Source organism: Amblyomma maculatum, chromosome 11 (assembly GCF_055883805.1).
Source record: "Amblyomma maculatum isolate TAMU_Amacu chromosome 11, ASM5588380v1, whole genome shotgun sequence".
In the NCBI taxonomy this organism is placed as follows: domain Eukaryota; kingdom Metazoa; phylum Arthropoda; class Arachnida; order Ixodida; family Ixodidae; genus Amblyomma; species Amblyomma maculatum.
Genome location: NC_139354.1, coordinates 44,022,800 through 44,049,787, shown reverse-complemented (window position 1 = coordinate 44,049,787; position 26,988 = coordinate 44,022,800). Strand labels below are relative to the sequence as shown.

Sequence of the window (26,988 nt, the reverse complement as noted above, 5' to 3'; positions counted from 1 at the left end):
AGAGAAATTCTGGATAGGGAAGTAACTCGCATGCTGGAATTGGGAGTAATAAAATCCTCGGAAAGCGATTATGCTTCGCCTATGATCTTAGTAGAAGCTCCAGGTAAAGACCCTAGGCCTGTGGTAGACTACCGAAAGCTAAATTCTCTCACCAGGGATCAAGTGTATCCTATTCCGAATATTGAGGAGAGAGTAGAACAGGTCAGTAGAGCGGCATATGTGACTACGCTGGACCTTACTCGAGGATACTGGCAAGTACCGCTCACTGAACGCGCCAGCAGATACGCGGCTTTCGTCACTCCGACGGGCAGCTACCAGCCAACAATGATGAGTTTCGGGCTCAAAAATGCTCCATTTTGTTTTTCCCGACTCATGGATAGGGTTTTAAAGGGGTGTGAAACATTCGCGGTGCCTTATTTAGATGACATTGCGGTTTTTTCCAACTCATGGGCGGACCATATGGTACATCTAAGAGCTGTACTGAGCCTTTTGCGTCAAGCTGGACTAACCGTAAAGGCCGAGAAATGTTGCCTGGCAAGGGCGACCGTGGACTACTTGGGTCACAATGTAGGTCAAGGTTTCAGGAAACCCAACGAGATTAAGATTTCTGCGGTAGCAGACTACCCGCGGCCGAGCACGAAGACGGAAATTCGAGCATTCCTGGGTCTGACGGGTACAATCACTACATCCCTAACTATTCAGCTTTGGCTAGCCCTCTGACCGACGCTCTCCGCAAGACAGAACCGACAAATGTAGTCTGGGAGGAACAAAAGGAAGCCTCCTTCGTAAACCTGAAGGCTGTGCTGATTAGCCGTCCGGTATTGCGAGCTCCAGACTATGCCCGAGAATTCACGGTCCAGTGTGATGAGGGTTAGGTGCTGTTCTCTGCCAGAGAGATGACGACGGTAATGAGCACCCCGTGCTCTACCTGAGCAGAAAACTGAGTTCTAGAGAGAGGGCTTATTGCGCGTCAGAGAAAGAGTGCGCTTGCATTGTATGGGCCATTCAGAAATTGCAGTGCTATCTTGGAGGGGCCAAATTTACCATAGAGACGGACCATTGTCCCCTGGCTTGGCTGCAAACTGCGACATCGAAGAACAGTCGCCTTCTTAGGTGGAGCTTGATTTTACAGCAGTACAATTTTGAAATAAGATACAAAAAGGGGAAGCTAAATGGGAATGCGGACGCGCTTAGCCGCTCTTTCTAAGCGGTCCGAGATGTTCCTCACCATGTATCCAAATTGATACTCAGGTTCTTTTTTTTTTCTTTTTTTTTTTTTTCGTGCGCTTGAATATATGTGACTATGTAAAGCAGCACGTTTGGTTTTCTAGGAATACGTGGGTCCTGAACGTCTTGAGAGTGGGCTTTTCTCGAACAACAATGGCAGTTTTCTTTTAACCTGGTCTCTTCAGACGGGAGCCGAGTGCTTGTTTGGACATGTGGTTGAGTTTCAGACAGCTCGAGCAAATTGGCCTACAACAATCAAGACAACGCGACAAGCAACAGCGAGCTTCAAGCGTTCACGTGCAGGCCATTAAGTCGTCTCTTCATGCAGCAGCTGGGACTGCTGCCCTCCGAGACTCTTCTGGCGGGGGAGGAGGCTGTTACGACCAAGCATCCGCATTTGCGCGCTCTATTGTTCGCCTGTGGGCATGGATAAGTGCCGTGAATATGTGGTGATGGTCCAATGGCTCTAAGTGAGCCTGTTTCCAGGAATCCTGTTTTGTAAGCCTGTTTTGCTTTGTGGACACTCTGCAAATGCCAAATTGACCCTGCCAAGAGAACGTCTGGAAAAACACAAAGAAACGTCCCCCTGCGGGAAATGCAGGAAGTGCTTTCTTTCTTTTGTTCACCCTTCCAGTCGATAAGCCCTATCGTCCAGTGAGGAATGCCTACTTTCCAAAGGAGACGACAGAGTGACATGTCCGCTGACGTGCAGGACAAGAAAGGAGCATGACGCATACAGCCATTAAGTGATTTCCCAGGAATGCAGGAAAGATTTGCAATTGTCGAAAACGGACAATGCTGGGAGCGGATGCGGCGCCACGTGCACTCGGGTTTCTGAGAAGTAAAACCACTTGTCAGAACCAGCCTGTGGTTTCTTTGCTGAAGAATAGAAATGTACCTCCTCTCCTCGCCGTTCCCAAGCTTTTCCCGCCAACAAGTGACCAGGCTCAACGAAACAATGCCGGGCCAGTCAGTGCTTCAGACCATCAGTGCAGTGATGTGTTCGATTCGATGCCGATATCTGAGGGGCGTGCCCTGGATTTGGTTGGTCAGCATCTTCAGAGAGGGGCTGGACATAGGGGGTTTTAAGGACGCTGCAGAGCACGAAATGTCGCTCTGGGCCCTGGGTAAACGGCTCATCCAGTCGCTTCTCGCTATGAACTCTTAACGCTTGCCATTTTGCTGATGTACCCTTCTTTTTCGTGTAAATAATCTTGTAAATAAGTTTCTCAAAGTGCCATTAAACCTGCTTGTACATATTTCACCAACTTCGAAGATTCAATCCTACTTCAACCCCGAGTCTCTGCACGCTACCAAGTGAAGGCCGGGTCGACATAGCCCCAGCGTCACGACACCCTGATGGGGCTGGGACAGGTAGGTCACCGCGCCGCTTGCGGCAGGGGCTAGCCTGCCACCGAATTTTATCTGTTGTAGACCGTCATTGCACACGCCACCGCTACGATGGTGGACGACGGCTGTTGCGGCCCACGTCTTTCTCTCCCTCTTCTTTTTCGTTCTTCTCTATTTTCTCTTTTGTCCGCACGAGGCAGCGGAGGTGGCTCAGCTACAGAGCCAGTAGCAGGCCCGGGCATTTTCTTTTCCTTCTTCCTACAGCCGCAACAACAACGAGAAAAGAATAATGCTGAAGCCCCGATGTGCCCGTGTGTGAAACGCTATTGCATCATATCCTTAATGGTGGAGTTCCCCGGCGTTGCGAATCAAACGCAAACAGCTAGCGCGTTCCGTTCAACATGCACTGGGATGCATAAAGTTTCAAGAAGCAGCGTCCGAGATTGAGGGGATTTATCGGGCGATAATGTCCCCGGCAGGCTAGAAAAAAATATGAAAACAAAAGAACTTAAACAGTTAAAAATGTGAAGGAAAAAAAAAACTCGTCCGAGGGTGTCACACGCTAGAGGAAACTAGGCAAAGCTTCGACTTTACGGCTGCGCAGTCGTGTCATGTATATACTTTCACAAAGCAATCAGAAGACAGTACTTATAGTTCACGCGAGTCTGTTACTAGTGAGAAAGATTCACGCCGGTCCTGTGTGAAACAACATTGCACGGGTACTTTTGACAAGCGGAGAGACTATAAAGCGTTGCACGACAGTAGTGAATTGGTGGTGGCCACTGTGCAAGACACATCGTGGTCAAGGCTATGCTAAAGACACTGTGCAAATATATGTTACTGTCAAGGTGTGCAAAGTGACTTAAACGCTCGAAAGCGATAGAACATCAAGCAAACGGCTGTACTGTTGCAAATAATACGTGTGCATATCACATTCATTGGATATGCAGCTGAGAGCTTAGATTTAATTATGAATGATGTGATAGACCTAAGGTCGTAATCAATGTTCGAGCTTTTTAGCAAATAAATGCACTCTATTCTAACTATGTGTTTCATTTTTCAATAATCTTCAAAACCTTGAAAAAGAACATTTTCTTTTTAATTTATTCTGAGTACATTTAGCATCTTTACGCGGAACGAACAAAAATGCAATTGAGCCAAGTGGAGGCGGGAAGCCGCCCAATGTTGTAAATAAATTCAGCGTTCCTCGATCAATAATTTGTGGCATTTCATAGAGGGAAGAAAGTACCTCAAACGTGACTTAATTTCATAATTAGGCGGCACCTTGTTTGCAAGCAGATGCGTGAGCTGCCAAGAAGCACAATGTCAAGCCAACATCATTTTAATATTCAGAAAAACTAGCATTCGCATGGCAATGAACATAAGCAACGCTGTCATTTAAATAACCTTGATGTTCCCGGCTTAACTCCACTGTAGTGGGCCAAAAAATACTGCAAGAACTACAGCTTCAGTCGGGTGAGCCACCTTATGTCACTGAACTCCTGGAGCTTGAGACGCGGAAACTATTCAAAATTGCAACAATCCCTAAGAATATGCACCCGATTCATGACAAGGAACAAAGACAGCATACAGCAAAATTTATTCAAAGCAAACTAATAAATGACCCTCCTGGGGAATCAGCTTATTGCGATGCTGCCTGCGGGCTAGAAGGGGCCGCGGTCATAGCAGTGGTAGATGCATGGGAACCACCCCCAGAAAGTAATTGGGTTCATTAATACGCGTAACGCTTTAATAGCTGAAGAAACTGCGATAGCGCTAGCATGTACAGACACTAAAGCCAGAACTATCCTTTCAGATAATAAGGCGGCTGTTAGGAACTTCAGCAAAGGCCTAACATCCAAGCAGGCGGCCAGTATACCGAGAAAGTACCCCCTAAACCAGGAGGTTTCAGTCATCTGGGTTCCAGCTCACGAGGGTCTACCAGGCAATGAGGCTGCCCATCGCCTCGCTCGAGATGTATACACCCGAGCGGCCATAGAGACCCCGCTACCCGGAGACAAAGACCCCCTCATCACCTACAAGGAGCTCTCTGAGACTCCCAGACTAAACAGAAGGATCTATCCACCACCAGATAGGTCCCTAATACCCTCAGAATGCAGGGCCTGGTGAAAAATTCAGGCCAATCGTTTCTTGCCTCATGTTACTCTGCATAATGAGTTGACAGGGGACCAGGCTTGCAATCACTGCAACGCACCTCTGAGTCAAAATCGCCTAATCTGGCAATGCCCCGATTCTCCGGGAGCTGAAGAAATTGATCCCCTTGATCAAATTACCTGGGAGTCCTACATCCGCAGCCCAAATGTGGATGAACAAAAGATCGTCCTACGCCTGGCGGAGGAGGCTTACTCCAAGACCTTCTTTGCGGCTACGGCACAGGAGAGCCGGCAAGGAGACCCTCCCCCTGGCTGAGCCCCTGCCCCGAGGTCCATGTCGATGTAAATAAAGTCTTCTCACTCAATCACTCATTCCTTCCAGTAATGCTCATCTCGCAACAAAACGTGCGGGGATATGATTTGCGCAGACATAGAGCCTGCATGTTACATACATGTATGTGTGGCGGTTCCAGTTAGCTTCCTGTGCGAATAATATAGTAATATGCTCAGTTTCACTTTTGTTCTGAAAAAAAAAAAAAAAAAACATTATTTGCTCGCGCTGTAAGCTTCGCAAAATTACTTTTTTTTTTTTAATTTCCAGTACTGGTGTGGCATTTCCTTGTCCACGCCATGTCAGCGGCTCCGAACTCATGCAACTGTGAGCATTTAAAGTGGGTTTTAATCAATCAGATACGAAATGAAGAGAGTTTTCACTAAATAAAATTTCCTGTTTTACGACAGGATTTCTGTGCAGTTTTTGACAGGGAACCTGTTGTGACAACAGGAAATTCTTAGTAACATCAGAATTTTCTGCAGTTACAACAGAAAAGCACTAGAGAACTACAGACAATAAAAAACCACCGGAGAAAAAAGTACGTAACTACATAACTACGGAAAAGTGCTACAGAACTGCAGAGAAATCTGACATTACGACAGCACATAGAATATATTGTCGTATTTTTGACACTGTAACTCTGTAGTTCTTTTCGATTGGGCCGTAATGAGAGTCTGTTATTGTAAATGTCTTTTTTTATTACAAACATTCTACTGCTAGAAATATTGAAAAGTGCTCCTTGGAACACCCGCTATATATATGGGTGTGCTCAGATAAGAACGGTAATCGAGGTCCATGACCATTTTCATTTTCAATGAAATCTTTATATTGTTTATATTGTTAAATATGTGGTGGGCAAATGTCTCAACGCAAAGTAATTGGCTTTAGTTTTGCAAGATACGGCGTAGTTTTCTTGGAAAACAATCGTATTCCATTACAGGTGAAAAACGCTGTTTTTGCCACTTGAAAATAATGCAAGTTTGGAGATCTGTTGATAGCGCACAAAAATTTTGTCATCCATTCTTTTTATCCACTAAATTTATACAACTTTTATTAAAATATGTTTTGTTGTTGTTGTTGATTTATTAAAAAATCGCAAACATTGCTCCAAGAGCAAGGCGCTACAAAAAAGTTCACTTTCAACCTTAAATACGGACTTTATGCGTTACGTTGTTAGCATTAAATCTTTTTCTGTTTATTATTCATATCTTTTTCTTAATTTCAGGCAAACTTCGGAGCTCTAGACAGTTAGGTGTGTTCTCCACAAAGCATGAAATTCGCCCAAAATTTGACAACAGTTTCGATGGAGGCGAAACGAAGTGGCGTCCGTGGGCTGTGCGATGTCAGTGCACGATAAAGATCCCCAGGTGGTCGAAATTACTCCGCAGCCCTCCACTACGACACCTCTTTATCTTTCTGCTTTCACTCCCAACTTCCCCCTTCTCTTAAGGCGCGGTTCAGACAGAACGTATGACAGATACTGCCTTTCCTGTGAGCCAATTATACATAAAAAGGCGCAACTTTGATTGCAATAATAAAAAAAAAACAACCTCATCGATTTTTATGACAATTTATCTCAAGAAGCCTCATTACCTCAGAAATAGTACGGTCTGAAAAAGTGTTGCATTATATTATTTAATATTATAAACATAGGGTATTTGTTGTGCAAGCCATCTTTTTTGTGACCATTGATCATCCTCAACAACGGTCAAAGATGGACTACCATCTAAAACTGGGCTAGGCCGCTAGGCTTTCGCCCTAATAATAATAATGTTGTAAGTGACGATCGAAGTGAATATTTACATTCATTAATATGCTAGGCCAGCAAAGATCCGTAGAGCGCTCACCTAACAACTGATGTCACTATCTTCGTCAGATGCGGTAGGCGATTTGTTGAACGATATTTAATGAAGAGTAATTAACGCGACGATCAATCTATCTTTGTATCGGTCAAAATATGCTTCCTTATAAGTTACACTATGCAGTAAAACCATGAGTACAAAGATAAGGTGCGTGTTGATGTTAACTATTGCAATTGCTATAGCCTGGCTATGACACTTAAAAAGGATGCGATATGCATGGCCGGACTCGAGAGACAGTCCGGGGCGCGAGTGCATGGCACCGGGTATTTGATGAGCTTTTTCGGTCATATTTTGGGACAATTTTTAATCACAGTGTAGTTCTGATTCTTTTTCCTCTTCTACTCAATTTCGACCAAATGCGTCTTTTGAAATTTTAGCAGCGATCTACCTGTTACGTTTGGTATTAAGTTCTTTAATTTGTTACCGGTCCTTTTCGTTGGAATAGGCTTAGCGGCACATCGGTCTCCAAGCCAAAGATACACTAGCCATTTTCCGCGCACAGAAAATTCCTTGAGGTTTGGACAATGACGAAGTGGCTCTACCTGCGCGCGCCATCGGGCAGCGCGTTTCTGGGGCCTGGGCGTTCGCGAGCTTTCTCCACCAGCCCCTGCGTATAGCCCCCGGTGTGCCGTCCGCCGCCCCGGTCTGGGCGCGCCTTGCTGACGCAGCGGACCTTTGGGCAGCCGGCCCGGCACCATGGCTACCTCGTCCGAGCCGGCCATCGGTATCGACTTGGGCACCACCTATTCGTGCGTCGGCATCTTCCAGCACGGTAAGGTGGAGATCATCGCCAATGACCAAGGAAACCGTACGACGCCGAGCTATGTGGCGTTTACGGAGACCGAGCGCCTCATTGGTGATCCGGCCAAGGCGCAGGTAGCCCTGAACCCAGAAAACACTGTTTTCGGCTCCAAGCGGCTCATTGGACGCACGTACGACGACCCTAAGCTCCAGGATGACCTTAAGCATCTTCCGTTTACCATCGTCAACGAAAACAACGCACCGAAAATTAAGGTCACGTACAAAGGTGAGGATAAAGTCTTCAACCCCGAGGAGATATCCGCAATGATCCTCACCAAAATGCGCGAGGTGGCCGAGGCATACCTGGGACAGAAGATCACGCTTGCCTGCGTCACCGTACCCGCCTACTTTAATGATTCGCAGCGGCAAGCGACAAAGGATGCCGCAACTATCGCCGGTCTGACGGTCCCGAAGATCTTGAACGAGCCTACAGCCGCAGCTCTTGCCTACGGCCTGGACAAGGTAACCACTGGCGAGAAGCTGGTTCTCATCGTCGACCTCGGAGGAGGTACATTTGACGTCTCGCTCCTGTGCATCAAGAACTCGCAGACATTCGATGTGCTCGCCACGGCTGGTGACACTCATCTTGGTGGAGAGGACTTTGACAGCAGAATGGTTGACTACTTCCTCGAGGAGATAAAGCGGAAGCACAACACAGATATCTCGACCAAGGCGCGAGCGGTACGACGTCTTCGAACAGCGGCCGAGCGGGCCAAACGGATCCTATCTTCTACGGCCGAGACGAGCATCGAGATTGACGCGCTCTTCGATGGCACCGATTATTACACCAAGATCACGCGGGCCCGTTTTGAGGAACTCTGCCTTGACCTTTTCAAGAGCATCCTGGGGCCGATCCAGAGGGCGCTTGACGACTCGAAGATGGATAAAATGAAAATTGACGACGTCGTTCTGGTTGGCGGCTCGACCCGCATACCGCGCATCCAACGGCTGGTAAAGGAATTCTTCAATGACAAGGAGCCCTGCCACAACATAAATCCGGACGAGGCCATAGCGTACGGAGCGGCAGTTAGCGCAGCTCTGACTGCTGGAGTCAAAGACGAGACCATTAAGGACGTCAAACTGTTGGACGTCGCCCCTCTGTCCCTCGGCATAGAGACAGCCGGAGGAGTTATGACAAAGATCATTGGCCGGAACACCAAGGTCCCGTGCAAGACCTCGAAGCCGTTCACGACGTATTCGGACAACCAGACCGGAGTGACGATCCAGGTGTACGAAGGAGAGCGTACAATGACCAAGGACAACCATCACCTGGGGCGCTTCGAACTGACAGGCATTCCACCGGCGCCCAGGGGAGTACCGAAGATCGAGGTCACCTTCGAGATCGACCACAACGGTATCCTGAACGTGTCGGCCCGGGACGAAAGCACGGGTCACGCCCAGTCCATCTGCATCACGAACGAGAAGGGGCGCCTGTCGGACTCTGACATCGAGCGCATGCTGAAAGAAGCCGAGATGTACCGGCTGGAGGACATCGCTCAGCGCGAGCGCGTGGCGTCCAAAAACTCGCTGCAGAGCTACGTGTTCAGCGTACAGCAGGCTGTCAAGGAGGTCGTCAGCGAAAAGATATCGCAAGAGGAGAAGGACAAAGTGGTCGCCAAATGTAAGGAGGCTAACGCATGGCTCGATGACAACCAGAACGCGGGTGCGGCAGACATCCAGGCCAAACTTAAGGAGGTCCAGGAAGTCTGTTCTCCACTCATGATCAAGATGCATATGGGGTGAAAAAAAGATCTGCCGCCGCTGCAAGTGTGGCTAATCCGGACTTTCACATCAACATTATTACTTGGACATTAGAAAAGTGCTACGCGAAAAGCGAAAAATTGACCGAAGTTTAAGTTCTTCAGAAAATTTTACTATTTCAGACATTTCAAAATGCTTCATCACGGCGTTCGTCGCTCATGGCTATAGCGCAAGAAGAGTTGAGGGCTGTCCCCTGGGCGCCGTTAGAATTTGACATTAAATAATGGGTCTTGTTGGGTTGACCGCTCATGCTGTCTTGTGTACTGGTCGCAGAGCATATGTGAAACAAGTGCAACGGAATGGTCCTGTTGCCTTCCTCCGAGGCCCAGATATGCGTGAGAAAATACAACTGGCAGGGCAAAGCGTCCTCGGCGTGAATTTTGACCGCGACTTTCACAGTTTGGAAGGCAGGTGTTCCGTTCACGCATGAATGCCTTCGATATGAAGTTATGATTTCTTCCGCAATATGACCAGATGATAAGATGGATAACTTTGTGTGAGGTGTCCGATGCCCGGGATGTGTCGATTGTAAAGCCGACAGAGTACATGGGACATAGAAATGTGAACGTACGTAGACACGAGTACAGGAAGACAGACGCTGGCGCCAATGTTGAACTTTGTTCCTGCCCCACTTCAGAAAGGTCTGTGCACGCGTATGGTAAAATATCATTCGTCGAAGCTATACAAAGAGAACGGCGATAGACAGCAGACAAGTGAACTAGTAGCATGTAAAAGATGCAATACAAACATAGCGCAGGTAGCCCCCCCCCCCCCCCCCCTCCTCCTCCTCCTTCCCCGGTTAGAAAGATGTTGCAGGATGTTAGGCACGGCGTACGGCCTACGCCGGTGTAGTGCCACGGCCGCTCGATGGAAGCGCAGGTGCTCCCATCGAGCGGCCGTGGTAGTGCCCTGCGCCGGCGAAGAAAAGGCGCGGAGGGAGCGTGGGGAGCGAGCGCGCCACAAATCGCGAGTCTCTTGCGTCCTTGCCTGGAAAGTCATACCTTTGCAATCACTAGGTGGGAGACAGGCACCCTATTGGTGTTTGCCGCCGCCCGAGCGCGCTGCGTTAAGGCCACGGGTTAAGGCCTTTTGGGCCTCGAGGGTGCAGCAGCCGTACAATGTCGCCTCCCAGTTCTCTCTGGTTAGGGATGGGTTCTTATGGCTGACCCACCTCACGTGATAGGTCTCAGACATCTCCCCCCACTGCGAGCACCGTCTGTGGGGCGGCAACCGCCAATGAGGTGCCTAAAAATGCTCCCTGACCAGAGACTTTACCTAGTGCTCCGCGCCAAGCATACCTCCTTGCATATCATTCGCACTGAATAAATGTTTTCTCCACCACCACCACGTATATATATATAATAATAAATTGGTTGGTGGTGGTGGTAACAACTTTTATTGCCACGAAATGAAAGGAATTATTTCGGGCTGGGGCGAGTCTAGGGTGGCCTCCAGTCGGGAGCGACCTCTTGAGCTCGCGTGACGAGGGCCAGTTGCGTAGTTTTTCTTGGGCTTGCCAACAGCTTGTCCCATTCCTCCGCTGAGGGAGCTGGCAAGAGTGTCTTTGGAGGGGGATTGCTGGCGCATTCCCACAGTATATGGTCTTGAGTGGCCTGCATCCCGTCACCGCAGTGCCGGCATGCAGGGTTGAATTCTCCGTTCGCAATTAACGATAATCGGTAGGGGCTCAGAATGGCCTTTGTTTGTAGGCGTCTGAGTGTCGTGGCTTGCGCCCGGTCGAGGTCGGGGTGGGGGGCGGGGTACGTGCATCTTAGCTCGCGATAAAAGTTTGTTACCTCCGCGTAGGTGCGCGGTGGCTCGACAGGCGCGTCCGTTCCCGATAGATCTCCCGTCTCACGGTTGGTTAAGCCTCGGGCTAGACGGTCGACCCCTTCGTTTCCGGAGTTACCCGCGTGAGCCGGAACCCATACGAGATTGATGTTGTGATTGAGAGATCGGTTGCGCAGAATTCGCGCCGCGAGTGCGCTTACAGAATTTTTGGCGAAATTTTGAACGGCACTTTTTGAGTCGCTTAGAATAGTTTTGGTGCGGGGATCCGCGATGGCCAGTGCGATGGCTACTTACAGGAAAGGAAAGGCGTAATATCTGCGGACACCTGAATCCCTGAACCGCGACGTAGGGGAAGAGAGGAAGGTGGGAGTGGAGGCGGAAAGAGAGAAAGAGGTGCCGTAGTGTACGGCTGCGGAGTAGTTTCGGCCACCTGGGGATTAATATGCACTGACATCGCACAGCACATAGATGCCTAGAATTTATCAAAATGCAGCAGCCGGTGGTAGAGACGACACCGGCGGGTACTCCCGAACAGCAGACGGGCATATTAAAGGGCCACTGACCAGGGTATGGCATTTTAATACAAATCGGAGATAGTCTCTGAAAAATAGTACAGCGATACAGGCGCCAGAAAGCGGTAAAAATACAATGTTCTCATAATGTCCTTCGGAAGCCAGTTTCCCTCTTCTTTACTGTGGCCGCCGATCCTGGGTTGTTACTCAGCACGTATACCTAGCTATACGACATGCGCGCGGCATCAACCGGTCCGTCCCTGACTGACGGGTGAAGGGTAGGCGGACACCACTAATTGTGTGAGCCGCTCGCTGCGCGCTTCTCCCTCGCCGTTTCACTGCCGCACACGCGGTGTCCCCGCTCCGAGATCGTTCTGTGTGCTGCGCCGTTCCTAAAGCTTTCCTGCTGACATCACGCCTCCCGACAAACGCGGAGGAGTACGGAAAGAGAATTTGCCTTGCGGATGCATGGCGGAGGCTGGTCAGGCAGGAGACTGAAAACCCTCTGCGATGGGACGGGAGGATAGAAACGTAAGGCAGGATAGGTTGAATGCGGTGGCTGTAACTGCACTACTAATTCTACTCTTCAGGAATTTTGCTGCTTTGCGTTTCGGGGACGAAGCCTCGTAGTCACCGGGAAAGAAAATATTTTCGACCGGAGGGTGGACCGTGGCCCTTTAACCCCGTCGTCACAGTATACACAGGGCCTCACCTATAAACCATATCTGGTTTATAGGAAAGGAAGGCTCTGTATTTCGGGTTCGAACCCCACTTCAGCGGACTTGCTACTTTGTAGAAGATGTAGTAGTGGTAAAACTTGAATCTACAGGATAAGCATCAACCTGTCCGCCTACAAGACGGCCTGGAGCCCTTGGACCCGGGCGGCGTTTTCGGCCTGTCGAATTACACCTGAGTTTCAGGGTGTGAGCTCAACAGTAGAGTCCCTCAAAATGCTTCAGTTTTTGTCTGTTCATTTATAGATTTTATTTTTGGACACGTCCATATATGTACCAGATCTGCCTTATCCTGACAATGCTTGCACCTATCCAAGAATTGTTCCGGGTACCACTGACTTAGGGTAGGTGGATTCGGAAAAGTCCTTGTTTAATTGTAAGCGCCTCGATCCAAATGCCTTCTTGGATCTTATTTTGTGTCCTATCTGCCGGTGGGTATACTACCCTGTTTAGCCGATAGTGCTCAGCAATCACTTATGGCTGACTAGCCTGTCCCTGCTAAGAGCGTACTGAGGGTCAGAGCCTACCCGGAAGGTGAGACCACGGGCAAGCTTATGAGCTCCCTCATTTCCCTGAATCTGGGAGTGGGCTGGTGCCCATATTAGACGAATTATTCTGTCATCCTGATCTGTTTTCAGTATCCTTTCTGCCTGTGGAGAGACCCTCCCTTGAGAAAATTGCATATTGCTGTTTTCAAATCACTTATTATTGTAGTAGCCATTGTCCCTGCTATTGCAAGGTCAATCGCCATCTCTTCTGCCGTGTGATATCTAAGCTCATCATAACCGGGCCGCTTATTCTTAGATTTTTCTATTCTATGAGTTTCTGCCTGGGCCAAAATATTGGCCTGCAGTATTTTGAAATAAAATAAATAAATAACATGTCTGCCCTCATACTCGGCAGCGTCGACATAGACCCCTTCCTGCCTTCCTTTATATATCTTCTGCAGTCTTTTCTTCCTTCCTTTCTTGGTTATGCTCTGGATGCATGTTTCGTGACAGCGGGGGGATTTTTAGTCGCTTCCTGACTTCCATCGGGACATACATCTTCTGGTCCCTTTGGCTTCCCGTCCAGGTCTTTGCCAGTTTTTCGTATTGGGAGATTTGGTTAACCTCTATCACCTCTGCCAGTGTATTGTGCACCCCCAGATTCATTAGCTGATTCGTAGACGTACTGATGGGGAGACCAAGGCCTCTTTTATGATCTTCCTGGTGATTGCTTCAATCTTAGCCTTCTCGCAGTTGGCAAGGTGTAAGTATGGGACTGCGTAGGCGACCTTGATGATAAACGCATATACAAGTCTTTTTGCTTCTCTGATGCCCGACTTGCGATTTGCGATGCGTCTATAATTAGAAGCATCGCTTGTTGAGCGCAGCTTTTGAGTCCCTTTATAGCTTCTCCGTGACGACCATTTTCCTGCAGCCACAGGATCCTAATCTTGTCCACTCCGTCTGCCTTCAGTTCGATTCTCGGTTGTTCTTTGTCCAATCTGCTGCGTGGTGGCTGGTACACGAGCATCTCGGACTTTTCGGGAGAACATTTCAGGCTTCTAGGGGTTAGGTATTTTTCAACAGTTTTCACAGCTGCCTGAAGGATGCCTTCAATTTATCCATCACAACCTCCTGTGGTCCAGAGTGTGATGTCGTCCGCGTACAGGCTGTGGTTAAGCCCCTCAATTTCTTCTAGCTTTGATGGAAGCTTAATAAGAGCTTTGATGGAAGCTTAATGAGAGCAACATTGAAGAGCAGGGAAGAGAGGACTGAGCCCTAGGTGTTCCTCTGCTACCCGGCGTAAATTTGCCCGACTTTTGCTCTCCAATTTATAGTGTTGCTTCTCGCTTTGAGAGAAAGTCCCTTACGTAGTTGTAAGTTTTTTCACCTACGCTGAGGTTTTGTAGGTTTTCAAGGATTGCTTTATGTTTGACGTTAAAGAAGGCCTTTGCTAAGCCCAGACCCAGGATAACTCGCGTGTCTTTAGTATGCCCTTCAATGGTCTGATGCTGGATTTGCAGCATATATAATATCCTGGGTCGACAGACCAGGTCTGAAGCCAAGCATAGAGTTTGGGTAGAGCCCGTTGTCTTCCATGTATATCTGTTATTCTTGTCAGGATGACGTGTTCTATGAGTTTCTCCACGCACGATGTCAAAGAAATTGGTTTTAGATTTTCGATCTGCAACTTTTTTCCAGCTTTGGGTATCATGATGATCTGCGCTGTTTTTTATATAGTCGGAAGTCATCCTGGTTGCCAGCAATCTTGCACGTATCTTGTGAGGGCAGCGATTGAGTCGTCGTCCAGATTTCGCAACATTTTGTTGCTCACTCCATCTGGCCCCGCTGATGATTTTGCTTTAAAGAGAGCAATTACAGCCCTGAAATGTTCCTATGGGTCTACCCAGGTCCAGGTTTGGCGGTCCGTGGTAGTCTGGGAGTGCTTCAGGGATAGGAGTTCCCACATAGCGTGCCTGCATTTCTTCAAGGAGCTCCTTTTCTGTTGCATCGTAGGCATTGGATTAATTTTTGAATGTTTTGCTTCTGTGCTGACTTGCAACCTTCCGGATCCAAAAGCTAGCGTAGTAGCTGCCAGGTTTTCGCGTCCTATTGATCTTCCCATGCTATTGCATGTTGATTCCCAATTTTGTCGATATAGCTGAAATGCATAATTCTTCTATTTCTTTGTTGAGTCGGGCCAGTCTGCGGCGTACGGTCCTGTTCCATATTTGTTGCTTTAGCTTCTTCTCCAATCCCTTTTTGGCTTGCCATAAGTGCAGAATTAAGACGGCTGACTACTTCCTCCAGACCTGCTTCTTCGGGCACCGGTTGCTTCTTTAACATTTGCACGAAGCGCTGTTGCCCACTCTTCTGACTTTATTATTTCTCCGCTTTCTATTAGGCTTCTGATTTCCTTGAAGGTTTCCCACTCGACTAGTGTAGCCTTCTTGCCTTTGAGTCCTCGCGGTCCTCGTTCCACCACAGTTTCGATGATGTGATGGTCACTGCCAGGATTCTCTTGAGTGTTACACCATGTGGCTTCTTTGGCTAAGAAAGGTCAAATCCGGAGAAGTGTCTCCTGTCACGCTGTTTCCGCTTCGGGTTGGATTCTGTGGATCCGCTCCCACGGGCAAGTCCCAATTCCCTCGAACTTCTTTTCCATAAAGGACCACGCAGGAAGTTCAGCCCCGGAGGAGTTGTCGCCGTGTCACACGGCTAAAAACGAGCTCTTCAAAGACGCTGTTAGGGTCCCATTAGGCGCTGTTCGTTTTGTGTATGCATATAAAATAATCATGTTGGGAAACATGTAAAGTAATTTTTAGCTGCTTTCTTTTCAACAGTTTAAATTGAATTTAAAATATATATGCATATGCATATGAAAGGACCTTCATATGCATATGAAAGGAATGAGCTGTTACTTTTACTAGCATAGTGGGTTTGTCCTTTCTGCTGGCCACATTAATGTGTTTGCAAAATTTTTGCGTGTGTTTGGATATTAGTGCATTTCCTTTTTTCCATGCTCTGCGTTGTGCTACAGTATTAAAATTAGTTACAAACGCAAAATTAATGCATAAGTACTTCTTTTAAAACCTGCATAAAGCTCATGGGAAACCAAAGTACTCCCTTTACCTGCTCGAGGGAGATGATTGGAACTCCTTACGCTTGGAACTTCCTTAAACTTCCTTTCCTACAGGACTGCCGTGTGACACGGTGCGTATCTCCATTGGGATAAAGACTACTCTATAAATTTTCTTTACCTGAATTTAAGTAAACTATTTTCGCATTATATGCCGTGTTTTAGTCACTTTCATTCCATGCGTTACGCTTGAAATTTCCTGCGCGAGTTTATGTGAATATGGCGTCATAATGCGTAAAGGCATAATCAAAATATGCTGCTTAACGATTAGCGTGTTAAACGCAGATATTGCTAATTTTGCCTGACAGATATTGCACCATAATCCTTCATAATATCCAGCTAAATCATGATTAAAATATAAGGAGCGCTAAGTTTTAATCGATGCGCGTTATGTCACGGCGCCGAGGGGAGGCCTCCACCCGAAGAGAAGGCAGCGTGAGGCACATGCAAAGGTGGTCCCTAGGACAACTACCGTACTATACCGGGTTCATCTGGTACACCCTTCGGTGCACAACAAAGTGAACTTTAACAATGCCGTTCCACTATAGTGCACCAGTGCACACATTTTAAATAGTCCGAATTTCGCGCGCTTTTTGCATCACCTGAAAGAGTCAGTCGGAGTCCGCCCTGAACCCTGCGCGACTGCGCTTGCACAGGAGGAGGTGCCCGTTTAGCTACAGTTTAGCGTTCTGCTAAAAATCCTCCATGGGCGAGGGCAGTTGAGGACATATGGGCGTAAGCTTTTAGTTGCCATGCAACTTATGGGATAGTGAATTGATCACGGGGTAATCCAGAATGTTTTTCCTGATAAAACTGCCAATCAAACCTGTGAAGATTTTTTTTTCTTTTTGCAGAACTTAGAATTTTTTTTTAGAATAATTTGTCCGGTTTAAACGCTCTCTACAGTTAACGAGCACTGCAGTGTTACCTAGTAAATTGGCCTAAATTATATAGTTCATTCTTCATTTCTTACTTTCCGCATACTCGCGCAATTGAGGATAGGATGTGAAGAATCAAAACTGATGCCGTCTAATCTGATCAAATCGGTGGCTGAGCAGCCAGCAACCGACAAAAACACTTCAGAGTATGCAGGCTAAGCTTGCATCGTTAAACCATAGAAATAAAAAGAAAAAAAGAAAAGGACATTTCCAGCGAATTTTCCAGTAATCAGCATACAGAGGGCTAGAGCTCCGTCAATTTGAACGCGCTTTAGACGTTGCTACTGCACACGATAAACAGATAAACAATAAACAAGCAAAACGAAAGGAACGCGGTCCCGACATCAATCGATTGAACAGGGCCGCGTCAGACGACAGAGCACGCTTTAATTGAACCTCCAAGCGCTTCTTTGTTAGTTGATGGTTGAATACATCCTATTCCGTTTCGGTTTCGTTTTTACGTCGCGCACCTGAGCTTAATCCCTTTTGTAGAGATGGGGATGCAAGGCGTTTGCATCCGAAACTAAGAATTGAGTTCGCGAATAAGCACGGTCTCACAGAAAGCCGCAAGCAACAGTGGACAACAACAAAAGAACAAACTTGTGCAAGACGGACGCGATTAGAATGCAAACGCTTTGCACTGCTTGCTGTAACGACTCCGTGCTCGCGGAGTCCGAGCCCTGGGCGAAGAGCAGAATCTGTTCGTCCATTGGTCTGTTCGCACGCAGAAGGATTACGTAACAGGCCCACGTGACTGCCAGTGACCAATTAAAGGGCTAAAACGAGTCGACGTCGCGGGGCGCGTGTGTGCGACGAAAACGGAGGGTTCGGAAGGGCGGGTTCAAGCCTAGACGTGGGGGCCAGCAGAGGGGGGGATGCGAGCAAAAAAACGCTTCAGCGACCGCTCTGGTGGTGTTGACGCCGCCGGGAGAGTTTACGTGAAAAAAGATGGCCGCCGACGTTACCTTCTTCGTTGGCGAAGAATTTACCTCGTTCACCGAGCTGCACCGACGCATCCAATCGTTCCAGCTTCGCAACTCGGTACAGCTCTACATTCGCAGTTCGCGCAAGATCCAAGCGGCTCAAGTGCGCTCCACGGATGGCTACAACCCCGAGCTCAAGTTTGCCGAAATCTACTACGCCTGCGTCCGCGGCGGGCGCAAGTTTCAGTCGCGGGGCAATGCTACTGCCGTCACCACATCCCGTCACTACGGCCGGGTTGAACAATCGAGGTGAGCTCTGGCGAGGCCTTACCGTTGATAGCGCGCGGATCAGCTGATAACTGCACCGGCAGGGACGGCGCGGCGGTACCTTTCGGATTCCGGGGGAGCTAAAGGGATGCCGCGTTGCGCTTCCGGCGTAAAACATTCCTTACGTTCGAGAGTGGTGTCGGGTTTCATAGTCGGTGATTCAAGCAGCACACCGTTGCCACCGCTTCGATCGCCAGACGTGCCGCGTTTTCGAAACCCCGAGTGCGGTACTTGAAGAAACGAAAATTAAGCCCGAGTGCTCTGACCTGTCGCCTCCAGCTAAGCGTAATTAATTTACACCGGCGTCTTTAGTTGTAGAATGGCTAGCGACGTGTAGTTAGGTTTTGTGTGGTGGGATCTTCACATGTGTCCGTGTCGTGACCTCCGCATTGTTTACACTTGACCGGTTCTTAATTTTAGCGGTCGCATTTTATATTTAGAACATCCGATGCCGCGTAACGTCCCCAAGTTGCTAACGACCCGTCGCTCCGAAAGTGTTTGCGTCATTTGTGCATGGCGCGTGCAATTGGTTTTGACTGATCTGGCTGGATGTACGATCGAACTTCGTCATTCATTTTCCAGCTCACGTCAGATCAACTGCCCGTTTCACATAAAGATACGCTGCACAAGGGACGGACAAAAGCTTTACATCAAGGACTTCAACTCGTCTCATAACCACGGGACGACTGAGGTATGCCAACTTTAGACCTCCTTCTTCTGGAGGTGTTATGTGTATTTTGTATGAATGGACACAAGTGGTTGATGTATGCTTCTTTAGCAAAAGTCAGCCAGTGAATAGAAGCAATACCACTTTGTGCTATATGTGTGGTGGCTTGTTGGAGCAAACTGTTGCAGGTCCATTGCAAAATGTTTTGGTAAGCTGGTCTGAAGTGCTAACTATAGCTCTGGATAGTTTGTGTGTGTATTTCATAAGTCCTTTTGTAGTTACACCATTACTCAATCTTCCGGTTCTGTTACAAAATTCTTCGATAATTCAGGCGGAACGTAGTGCTCCTGTATGCTTTTTTCTTACCATTTATCATGTTTTAGGCGCCAAGTTCCAACTACGCAGCCAGTCCACTTTCCCAATTCAGCATCCTCTTGCAGTGGAAGCAGCATTGTTTTAAATGCTATTTAAGCATACGTGTTTACAAGAACTAGTTTCCACATGCTCATATACGTCTTTTTGTACAGTTCTCTTTTCTTGATAAAAAGGCATTGCAACTTGGATTTATTGTTATGTTTATTGTTGGCTTCACAAGTGAGGACATTTTATTTATTTTATTTATTTCCACATGCTACCATCTCATACATTGTGACACATAGCGGCATCGGGCTCAAACAGTGAGCATACGTGCTGCCACTTGTTACGTGAATAATATAGGGAAGAGTGGCAATCAGAATTATTTGCAGCATGGTTTGGTAATTGGTTAATAATTTTTTTGTATATATAGCTGGTGCAGTGAACTGAATTATTCTGTTTCTTAAGCTGCCAAGGAAAAGGAAGGAGTTTAGAGCAGTCTAACATGATTTGAAAGGAACACCATTGTTTCGCGCTGTTATGCTAATGGTGGAAGGTAATTTCAAAATATCCAACATTACTAAGACCTAGGTAAGCCATGATTTCATTGCAAATATTGACGTAGTGTGAATGTCTTGTTAATTTTCAAACGCATGTGAAAGGGAGAAAACATTTATAATGTTTTACCTTGAAGAAGTTCTTGGTGTACACTGTGTGGAAATCACAGTTTGTTAGCATATGTATGTTAATAGTTGGGGTTAGTATACAATGATTAAAGATGTTGCAAAATCATATAAGTGTATAGCTGCAGTGGAAGAATATTAACACAAATGTTCTTTCTACAAAACTGAGCATTGGTGAAGGTATGGCATCCTCGTCTGCATTTTCATGAACTGCGGCACTGCGAGTAGAGAATGTTGAGCTCCAGTCATCAGTAATTTTTACTAATCTTCAACCGCTGCAGCCGAACGCATTCACTTCTAAGACGAGGAAGCATCGGAGAGCGCTCTAGTTAAAAATGCAGCATTAGTTGTTGCATGAAGGCTTCATGCACGCTGTTCATGCATGTAAATAATTTGCATTTATTTTTGTATGTTAAGGTGCTCAGTTATTCTCAAAACTGCCTGCTTCTTTGCTGTGCAGCAAGATGCCGTTCTGTCACGAAGCCGCACCCGCCACTACTGGCCGAAGAGTGCGAAGGATTCGGGCACATCTTCACCTCCGCCTGCATCATCGCAGTCAACACCTCTTCTTGTCTCAAAGCCCAAGGCCACTACCAGCGTCATCACCACCATCACCTCCTCCAAGGACTGTCAGCGGCAAGTCACGCTCCCTATCCCATCCGATGGCACGCTCCCCAAAGACCCTGTCCTCTTCCAGCTACTCAGCTCCCCACAGCCATCATCGCTGACTTTCCAGAATCTCTTCTTCGTGCCAAAGAACAGTTCTGGTGGCGGCGGTAGCGTTCCAGGACCTCACCCCGCCATTGTCTTCCAGCCTGGTACCAACCTCAGTCAGGTTGACGAGCAAAGCCCCAGCACTGTGAAAGAAGAGCCAACGGATAGTGGCGATTGCAGTGACTGCGATGTCTATCTAGAACCAGAGTGCATTCTGCAGTATGATGAGGACAAGTGCTTTGAGCCCTGCCCCTTGGATGCCAAAGACAGTGATGGCCTGAACTGCGGCCCGAGTCTTCGGCTTACCTCGATCAGTCCTGGCTGCAGCCACAACAACGCCTCTGATTGGTCCTTGGGTCACAGGTGTGTTCCGCATGATAGTTTTAACGGTGGTACGAACTCCGGCGTAGTTCTTCAGGCGCTCAAAGCGGTGTTGAATGGTGACCGCGGCTCCGTCACGGACAAGAAGACCAACAGCGAGACGTCCGCTGCGGAACGTTATGTGGTTGGACGGTCGGACATTGAAGCACTGACACGGTTTTGCAGTCAGTGCGGCGCCAGGTCCCTGGAGATGCGGAGCGAGAGCCAGAAGGACGGTTCGCTCCTGGTCGCGTCCGTCTGCAAGGGCGGCCATCGTATCGAGTGGAGGTTTCAACGTCTATAGTCATGTCCCGTAGGTGTTTGTGCACTTTAAGCCACCATGCTGTCTTTTTCTATGGTACCATCCAATTCTCATGAACCCAAGCATTTTTGTGCGTGCTGTCATGTGTGGAGAGTATGTGAAAAGGGAGAAATTGTGCCCACAGACTAGTCACCCTTCCCCATGCTCGTGTCTGCCGTGTTGCCAAGCTCTGTGGCCCAGCTCCGCTGTCGTAACTACATCATGTCTGGCTTTTTTTTTATTGCCTAGAAAGATGTTTCAAGCATCTCAGAACCAACTTCGAGGAGTGCCATTTCTTTTTTATTGCCACAACCCACGAGCTACGTGATGTCAGATGAGGGCATATTTTTTGCATTGCACTGGTTGCATTGAGAGCTGATAGGCTACCTTAATTTATTGGTGTTATCGGGAGTGTAGTTTGTTATGTCTTATTCACTTGAGCGTCATGTGTTGTGAACATTTGTAAATTTTTAATTTCTTGACTCAGCACTCACGGTGCCACACATTGGGTTGCTCCACTCTGCATGGCTTCGTCACTAGGATCAGCAGTTTCTCGTCTACAAACTGAATCTGCAGCTAAGCCTCCCACACGGGATCCTGCAAATCGCATTGGGAACCGGCAACCCTGGAGGACACACGAGAAAGCAGTGATACAACTTATTCCTGCTGGCATCAACGTTTTCATTCTCTGCTACAAACTGGACTGCCTGCATAGTCTTCAACATGCTGCACAGGTTTCTTCACTGTTGGTTAGCACATTAAGCATCATGTGTGTTGTGAGTCACATGTTCCGTCACCATTTGGAAGTTTGTAAATCTGGTTAATAGTTTTCTCTCAGTTCATGCTAATTAAAGTAATGATGTGTGTATGATTATGTGCATAGCTGAAGCTTATGACTTATGTTAGATCACTGCTGAGCACATAGGACAGTTTAGAAGTCGGAAAAATGGCAAGCGCAACAGAAGTTATATTTGGAAAGCAAGTTGAACCGTCCGGTTCTATATTAAAAAGAATATATATATATCTGGTTTTATCTTTATTTTTTGGTATCTACAGTGATCTTCCTTGTCAAAATAACCAATGTTGTTTGTTTAATTGTTTGCTGATCTAACATGTGATGTAGTTGTTTGATATTGCAATCGCAACATGCTCTGTCACAGTGTATGTGTTGAACATCTTGCGGCGACATCATGACATCTTACTGGTATCTATAGTGGCCTTTTTCATTTGAGTAGAATCAGCTGAAAAGAAAAGAAAGTTTGGTCCAAAAGATGTTACCTTGAAGCTGCTGAGAAAAGAGACACCTGAGACTGATTGAATTTGTAGTTCGTTTTAACAAAACTTGTCACCTTGTATGTCAGTGTAGCCTTGACATGCGGGAAAATTAATATGTATGTCATTAGGGTCTTGATAACACAGGAGACTTCCGATGTGTCTCATTGAGGTCTCATCATGTGCAGGAAAGTTCCAATAGATTTTATAGGGGTATTGACATGTTCAGGAAACTTGGAAGCCTGTAATTACTACTCTGTATCGTGTCACATTTCTTACCAGTGATGACTGAGTGATAAGTATTTCAGCTGATGTGCGAGTCATGCTATTGGGTGTCTGGAATCACAGCTGAAAAAAAAAAAAAAAAATGCGGGAAGGATTTGGTTTGGATGTAAAAGAATGCTAATTATTGCAGCTACATGAGTAACCATATGTGCTTGGTAGCGATTAGTTTTTATCTGCAATGCAACCTCTGCAGTCATTCAGTTAGTGGCTGCCTTATTCACATTCATTAACTTGAGTTGTATTGGCTGCTTCATTTGGCTGATTCAGTACAGAAAGCATTTGAAACTTATCATGGCTAGAGCTGGTGAAAGCTCAAATGACCTTGAAGGATGCTTATGTAACCGTGGCCTGACAATTTGTCCGTAAGAATAATAGTCCGTTTTGCTGTTGTAAGAAACCACGAAGATTCTGGTGTGTGCAGCTTTCATGTTTCAGTTTACACTTTCAGTGTACATATTTGTTACGTTTGTTACGTTTTCTTCTGTGTACGTTATGCGATTGCGAAAAGTGGGGGAAGGTGCAAAGAGGCAGCTAGACGTGGCCAAGTACTACTTGCAGTTGTAATTTATGAAATTTCACATGCTATTTTTGCATGTTGAGTCCATCTTGTTTGCATCAGGACTGAGTTGATGGCAGTATACAAAGGAAAAGAACACATGAAAACAAGATATTCAAAGCATCCGAAGAAAAGAACATTTCTTTTCTCACGATGAGATGAAGGCAAATTGACTTCTTTTGCTGTGTCTTCATTTCGCATCTCTTTATCCCACTGTGTTCTTTACCTTTATGTATTGCGTATAGCTCTGATGTTCTTTAAACATTGGCACTTCTTGCTAGTAGAAAGTGGGTTTAACAAATCATTTATAACTATGTCTTGTCTCTGTCCCACAATGCCAACTAGGCACCAGCTAGACAGATCAACCACCCTCACCACACGGTGAGGGGGGCTGGTTATTTTCGTTTTCAGACCAGTGTTCATGATTCTACAAACATTGTCTATGGAAGTGAGAGAGCTTCTATACCTGTGCCTGCTGACAGGTGCGTTCTCCCCATTTACGTGAGAGGGAAGCTGATATGCTCAAGAAAAGCACAAATGAATGTGCGAGAAAGTTTGCATTGGACTTGGTCTGATTCTACCATTGATTTGAAACCTTATCTTCTGTATACACTTTTTTATTGTGGGAGGTATGTTTGGAAATGCCTCCTCTCTTGACCTTAGAAAAAATGGTTCCGCTGAGGCTTCCACCGTGCTGGCGCCGAGGGCAAAACGCACTCCAGCGATTGTGGCCATGCCCAGCAACGAATTGCCGAGAAGGTCTATAGTAGTCATTTTGTTTCTATTTTGCTTATTTTATTAATATAAGTCAGAGAGCAACGTGTCAGTATTGAAGCCATCACCAAAGATATGTTGTTTCGGTTTGATTTTACCATTGCATTGAAACTTTGTACTGGTCATTATTTTCGTTCCTGTGTTTGCTTTGTTGGGGTAGGTAGAAAAAGCTCTAAGTCAGTACTCAAGCCGTTACCAAAGATACACAGTTTTCAGATTTTGATGCATTGCTCACTTTTTCCCTTGTGAAATTTAGCCATCATGAGGATGGGGTAGAGATTTTTTTTTCGATAAAGTATGAAATACACTGAAATGGAAATCCTATAATCTGACCACTTGTGGGTAAGCACTTTATTGTTACGTGTGTTGTTATCAAATATGCTCTTTTTGAGATCTAAATGCGTTGTACCAGTTTCTTGATGTGTTATTTATTACAAAGCTTTTTTTCCCTAGGCTTTGCTAAAGGGCTTAATGTATCTTATGAAATCAGTCTGGGTAGTATATATTCATGCAAGGTGACTGTATGTGTTCATATCATCATGAAACGTTTTCATTTTTAATCTTGATTGTTTTATACTTTAGTTTTGCCTTAGTGTCCTTTAACGCGAGGCTAGTGTTGTAGTGTCTTTTACTGTAGCGCCAATTTTTTAGGTTTTGCATGAAGCCTCTTTTTACTCCTGATATGACCTGCCAACTCTTGGGTGCCACAATGTTGTCGTGTACATCATGCATATATTCTTGTTTTTAGATACGGCTTGTCTGAAGTTTCATTCTAATGTCCCCTTTCATGAACATCATTATATAGGACAGTGAAACGTCCTTTACTGTGGAGATTTTCCAAGGATCTACAGACTATCGCTGTTGGTTATTGAGTCAGCCATGTGTTCTCGTATGTCATCAGTAAGATTGTGCGCAGTTTTTGTTAGGATTCATTTACACCAAAGCTATTTTTTAGCATTGTTTTTATCTGTTGAAGAAAAATGTGCTGACGTGCCATGCTTTAAAGCCTTTGTTGCCATATGCTTTGCTTTAGAAATTTATATATTGAAGGGATTGTGTGCAATTCTTTTTTAATGCATTTACACCAAAGCTAGCATTTTGTAGTGTTATTATGTTTGGAAAGTGCATTGATGGGACAAGCAGTAAAGAACGACTGTTGCCACATGTCGCTGCCAATAAGTTTATTTATTTGAAGGCAGTATTCTTATGAGTTTAAAAACACCTAGTACCTTTGAGCCAGGTGACGATAAACCTTAGTTTGGATGTATGTGACACAACACAGTAGACTGACCGTTTGTTGTTCATTGACTCGTTTCTAACATAGACCTTGGAAGTCTTAGTTGCAAGTCTTGTTGGGAAGGCTGAGCACTGTCCGCGTGAAAATGAATGTTTATTTGTCCCCTGCCTTGTTTCATTGTCCCATGTTGTGCTTTACCAGAAGCTTGGAAGGTTTTGTTGGAAATGAAGAACAACAGTTTTTTCAAGTAGACGAAAAAAATTATCATTTAAGTCAGACACAGCACAGGACAGTTAGAGAAAGAGTAAGAATCTTGTCCTGTTCACCTTGTATCAGACCTCCTCCTTGAACTAAAGGGTGGGGGGGAGGGGGCTTTCTGGGTTTAGATGCAATAAAAGAAAGGGACTGAACAAATTCATGCTCCGTCGCATTGCAGTTATGGCAAAGTGGTTACCAATGGTTGACTAGATTTGCATTGCAGTTAGTGATTTGAGTAACGAAAAATAGGCAACGCCTCTGCAGCGAATGCTTTTGCTAGCATTCTAACGTTTTGCATTGCCGAAACGCACCTGAAGCTGATCCAACGTACAGGAATTTGTTTTTCTCTTTCATTCACAACCTGCAAAGGGTTTTATTGTCCGGAAGAGTGTTGCAGTGTTTTTGCAAGGCACCTACTCGATATCATGGCATGAGCTATGCAACAGGCATTGTGTAATCCATCCAGCATCAGTTACGTGACATGCTTGACGTGATATGTAGCTCAGTGTCGGCAGATAGGAAACTCGCATCCGTTATCACTTTCTCACTCAAACTGTACCACTGCGATGGACATACTCAGGCTTTTCTTGCGCAAGAGGCTTCTGTACTGCTAATATGAAACGAGATAAATTTGCTGCACTGATGAAATTTTTTTTTGTTTTAGTTTAGGTGTGTTAACATGGGGTCACAGGGCCGTATTGTGTGAGCTCTATTCTGTGACTTGTTGCTCGCACGATAGCTAATTAATTTGATTGAGTCCACTAAATTTTTTTCGTCCTGGCGTTACTAATTATGGCCACTGATGAAGTGCTTATTTCTTATTTGATCTGTACTCAACTCATACTGGTTTCATGAAACATAGGTGCATTTTTAATTTAGGTGATGTGTTACTTCATTGAAATAACAATGAGCTGGCAAAGCTTATCTTTGAAAAAATAGGTCCGAGAAGAAAGTGATGGGTGCATTCAAAATGCATGTGTAACGACGTTTTGCTCGAAATGTTGGGTTAGTTCAAGGAAATGTGAATGTAAGGCCGTTAATTCTGTGCTTGACATGCTTGCTTTTGTCAGTGTCTGCTACAGAAACTTCTTGTACACTAGTTTTGGGTATATTTCATCAAATCTTCTGCATTTAAATGCAGTGGCGTACATTTGTGCTTATATCCTCACTATAGCAAAAAAGGTCTCTTCCTGTTCATCCTGTGTAAAACTATCCCAACTAATTAT

General features: G+C 46.2%; 2 protein-coding genes across 2 annotated transcripts; both read left to right on the top strand.

Annotated features, from left to right (window-relative positions):
• Positions 1-7,377: 7,377 nt before the first annotated feature.
• On the top strand, positions 7,378-9,431 carry LOC146173688 (heat shock 70 kDa protein-like). Its single transcript, XM_084585245.1, has one exon. The coding sequence runs from the start codon at positions 7,584-7,586 to the stop codon at positions 9,429-9,431; it is 1,848 nt and encodes a 615-aa protein (XP_084441371.1). The 5' UTR covers positions 7,378-7,583.
• An 8,447-nt stretch (positions 9,432-17,878) lies between these two features.
• Positions 17,879-25,854, top strand: LOC146173687 (uncharacterized). The gene is made up of 3 exons (XM_084583996.1): positions 17,879-18,283; positions 18,884-18,992; positions 20,466-25,854. The coding sequence occupies exons 1-3, from the start codon at positions 18,000-18,002 to the stop codon at positions 21,381-21,383; spliced, it is 1,311 nt and encodes a 436-aa protein (XP_084440122.1). The 5' UTR covers positions 17,879-17,999; the 3' UTR covers positions 21,384-25,854.
• Positions 25,855-26,988: the final 1,134 nt, after the last annotated feature.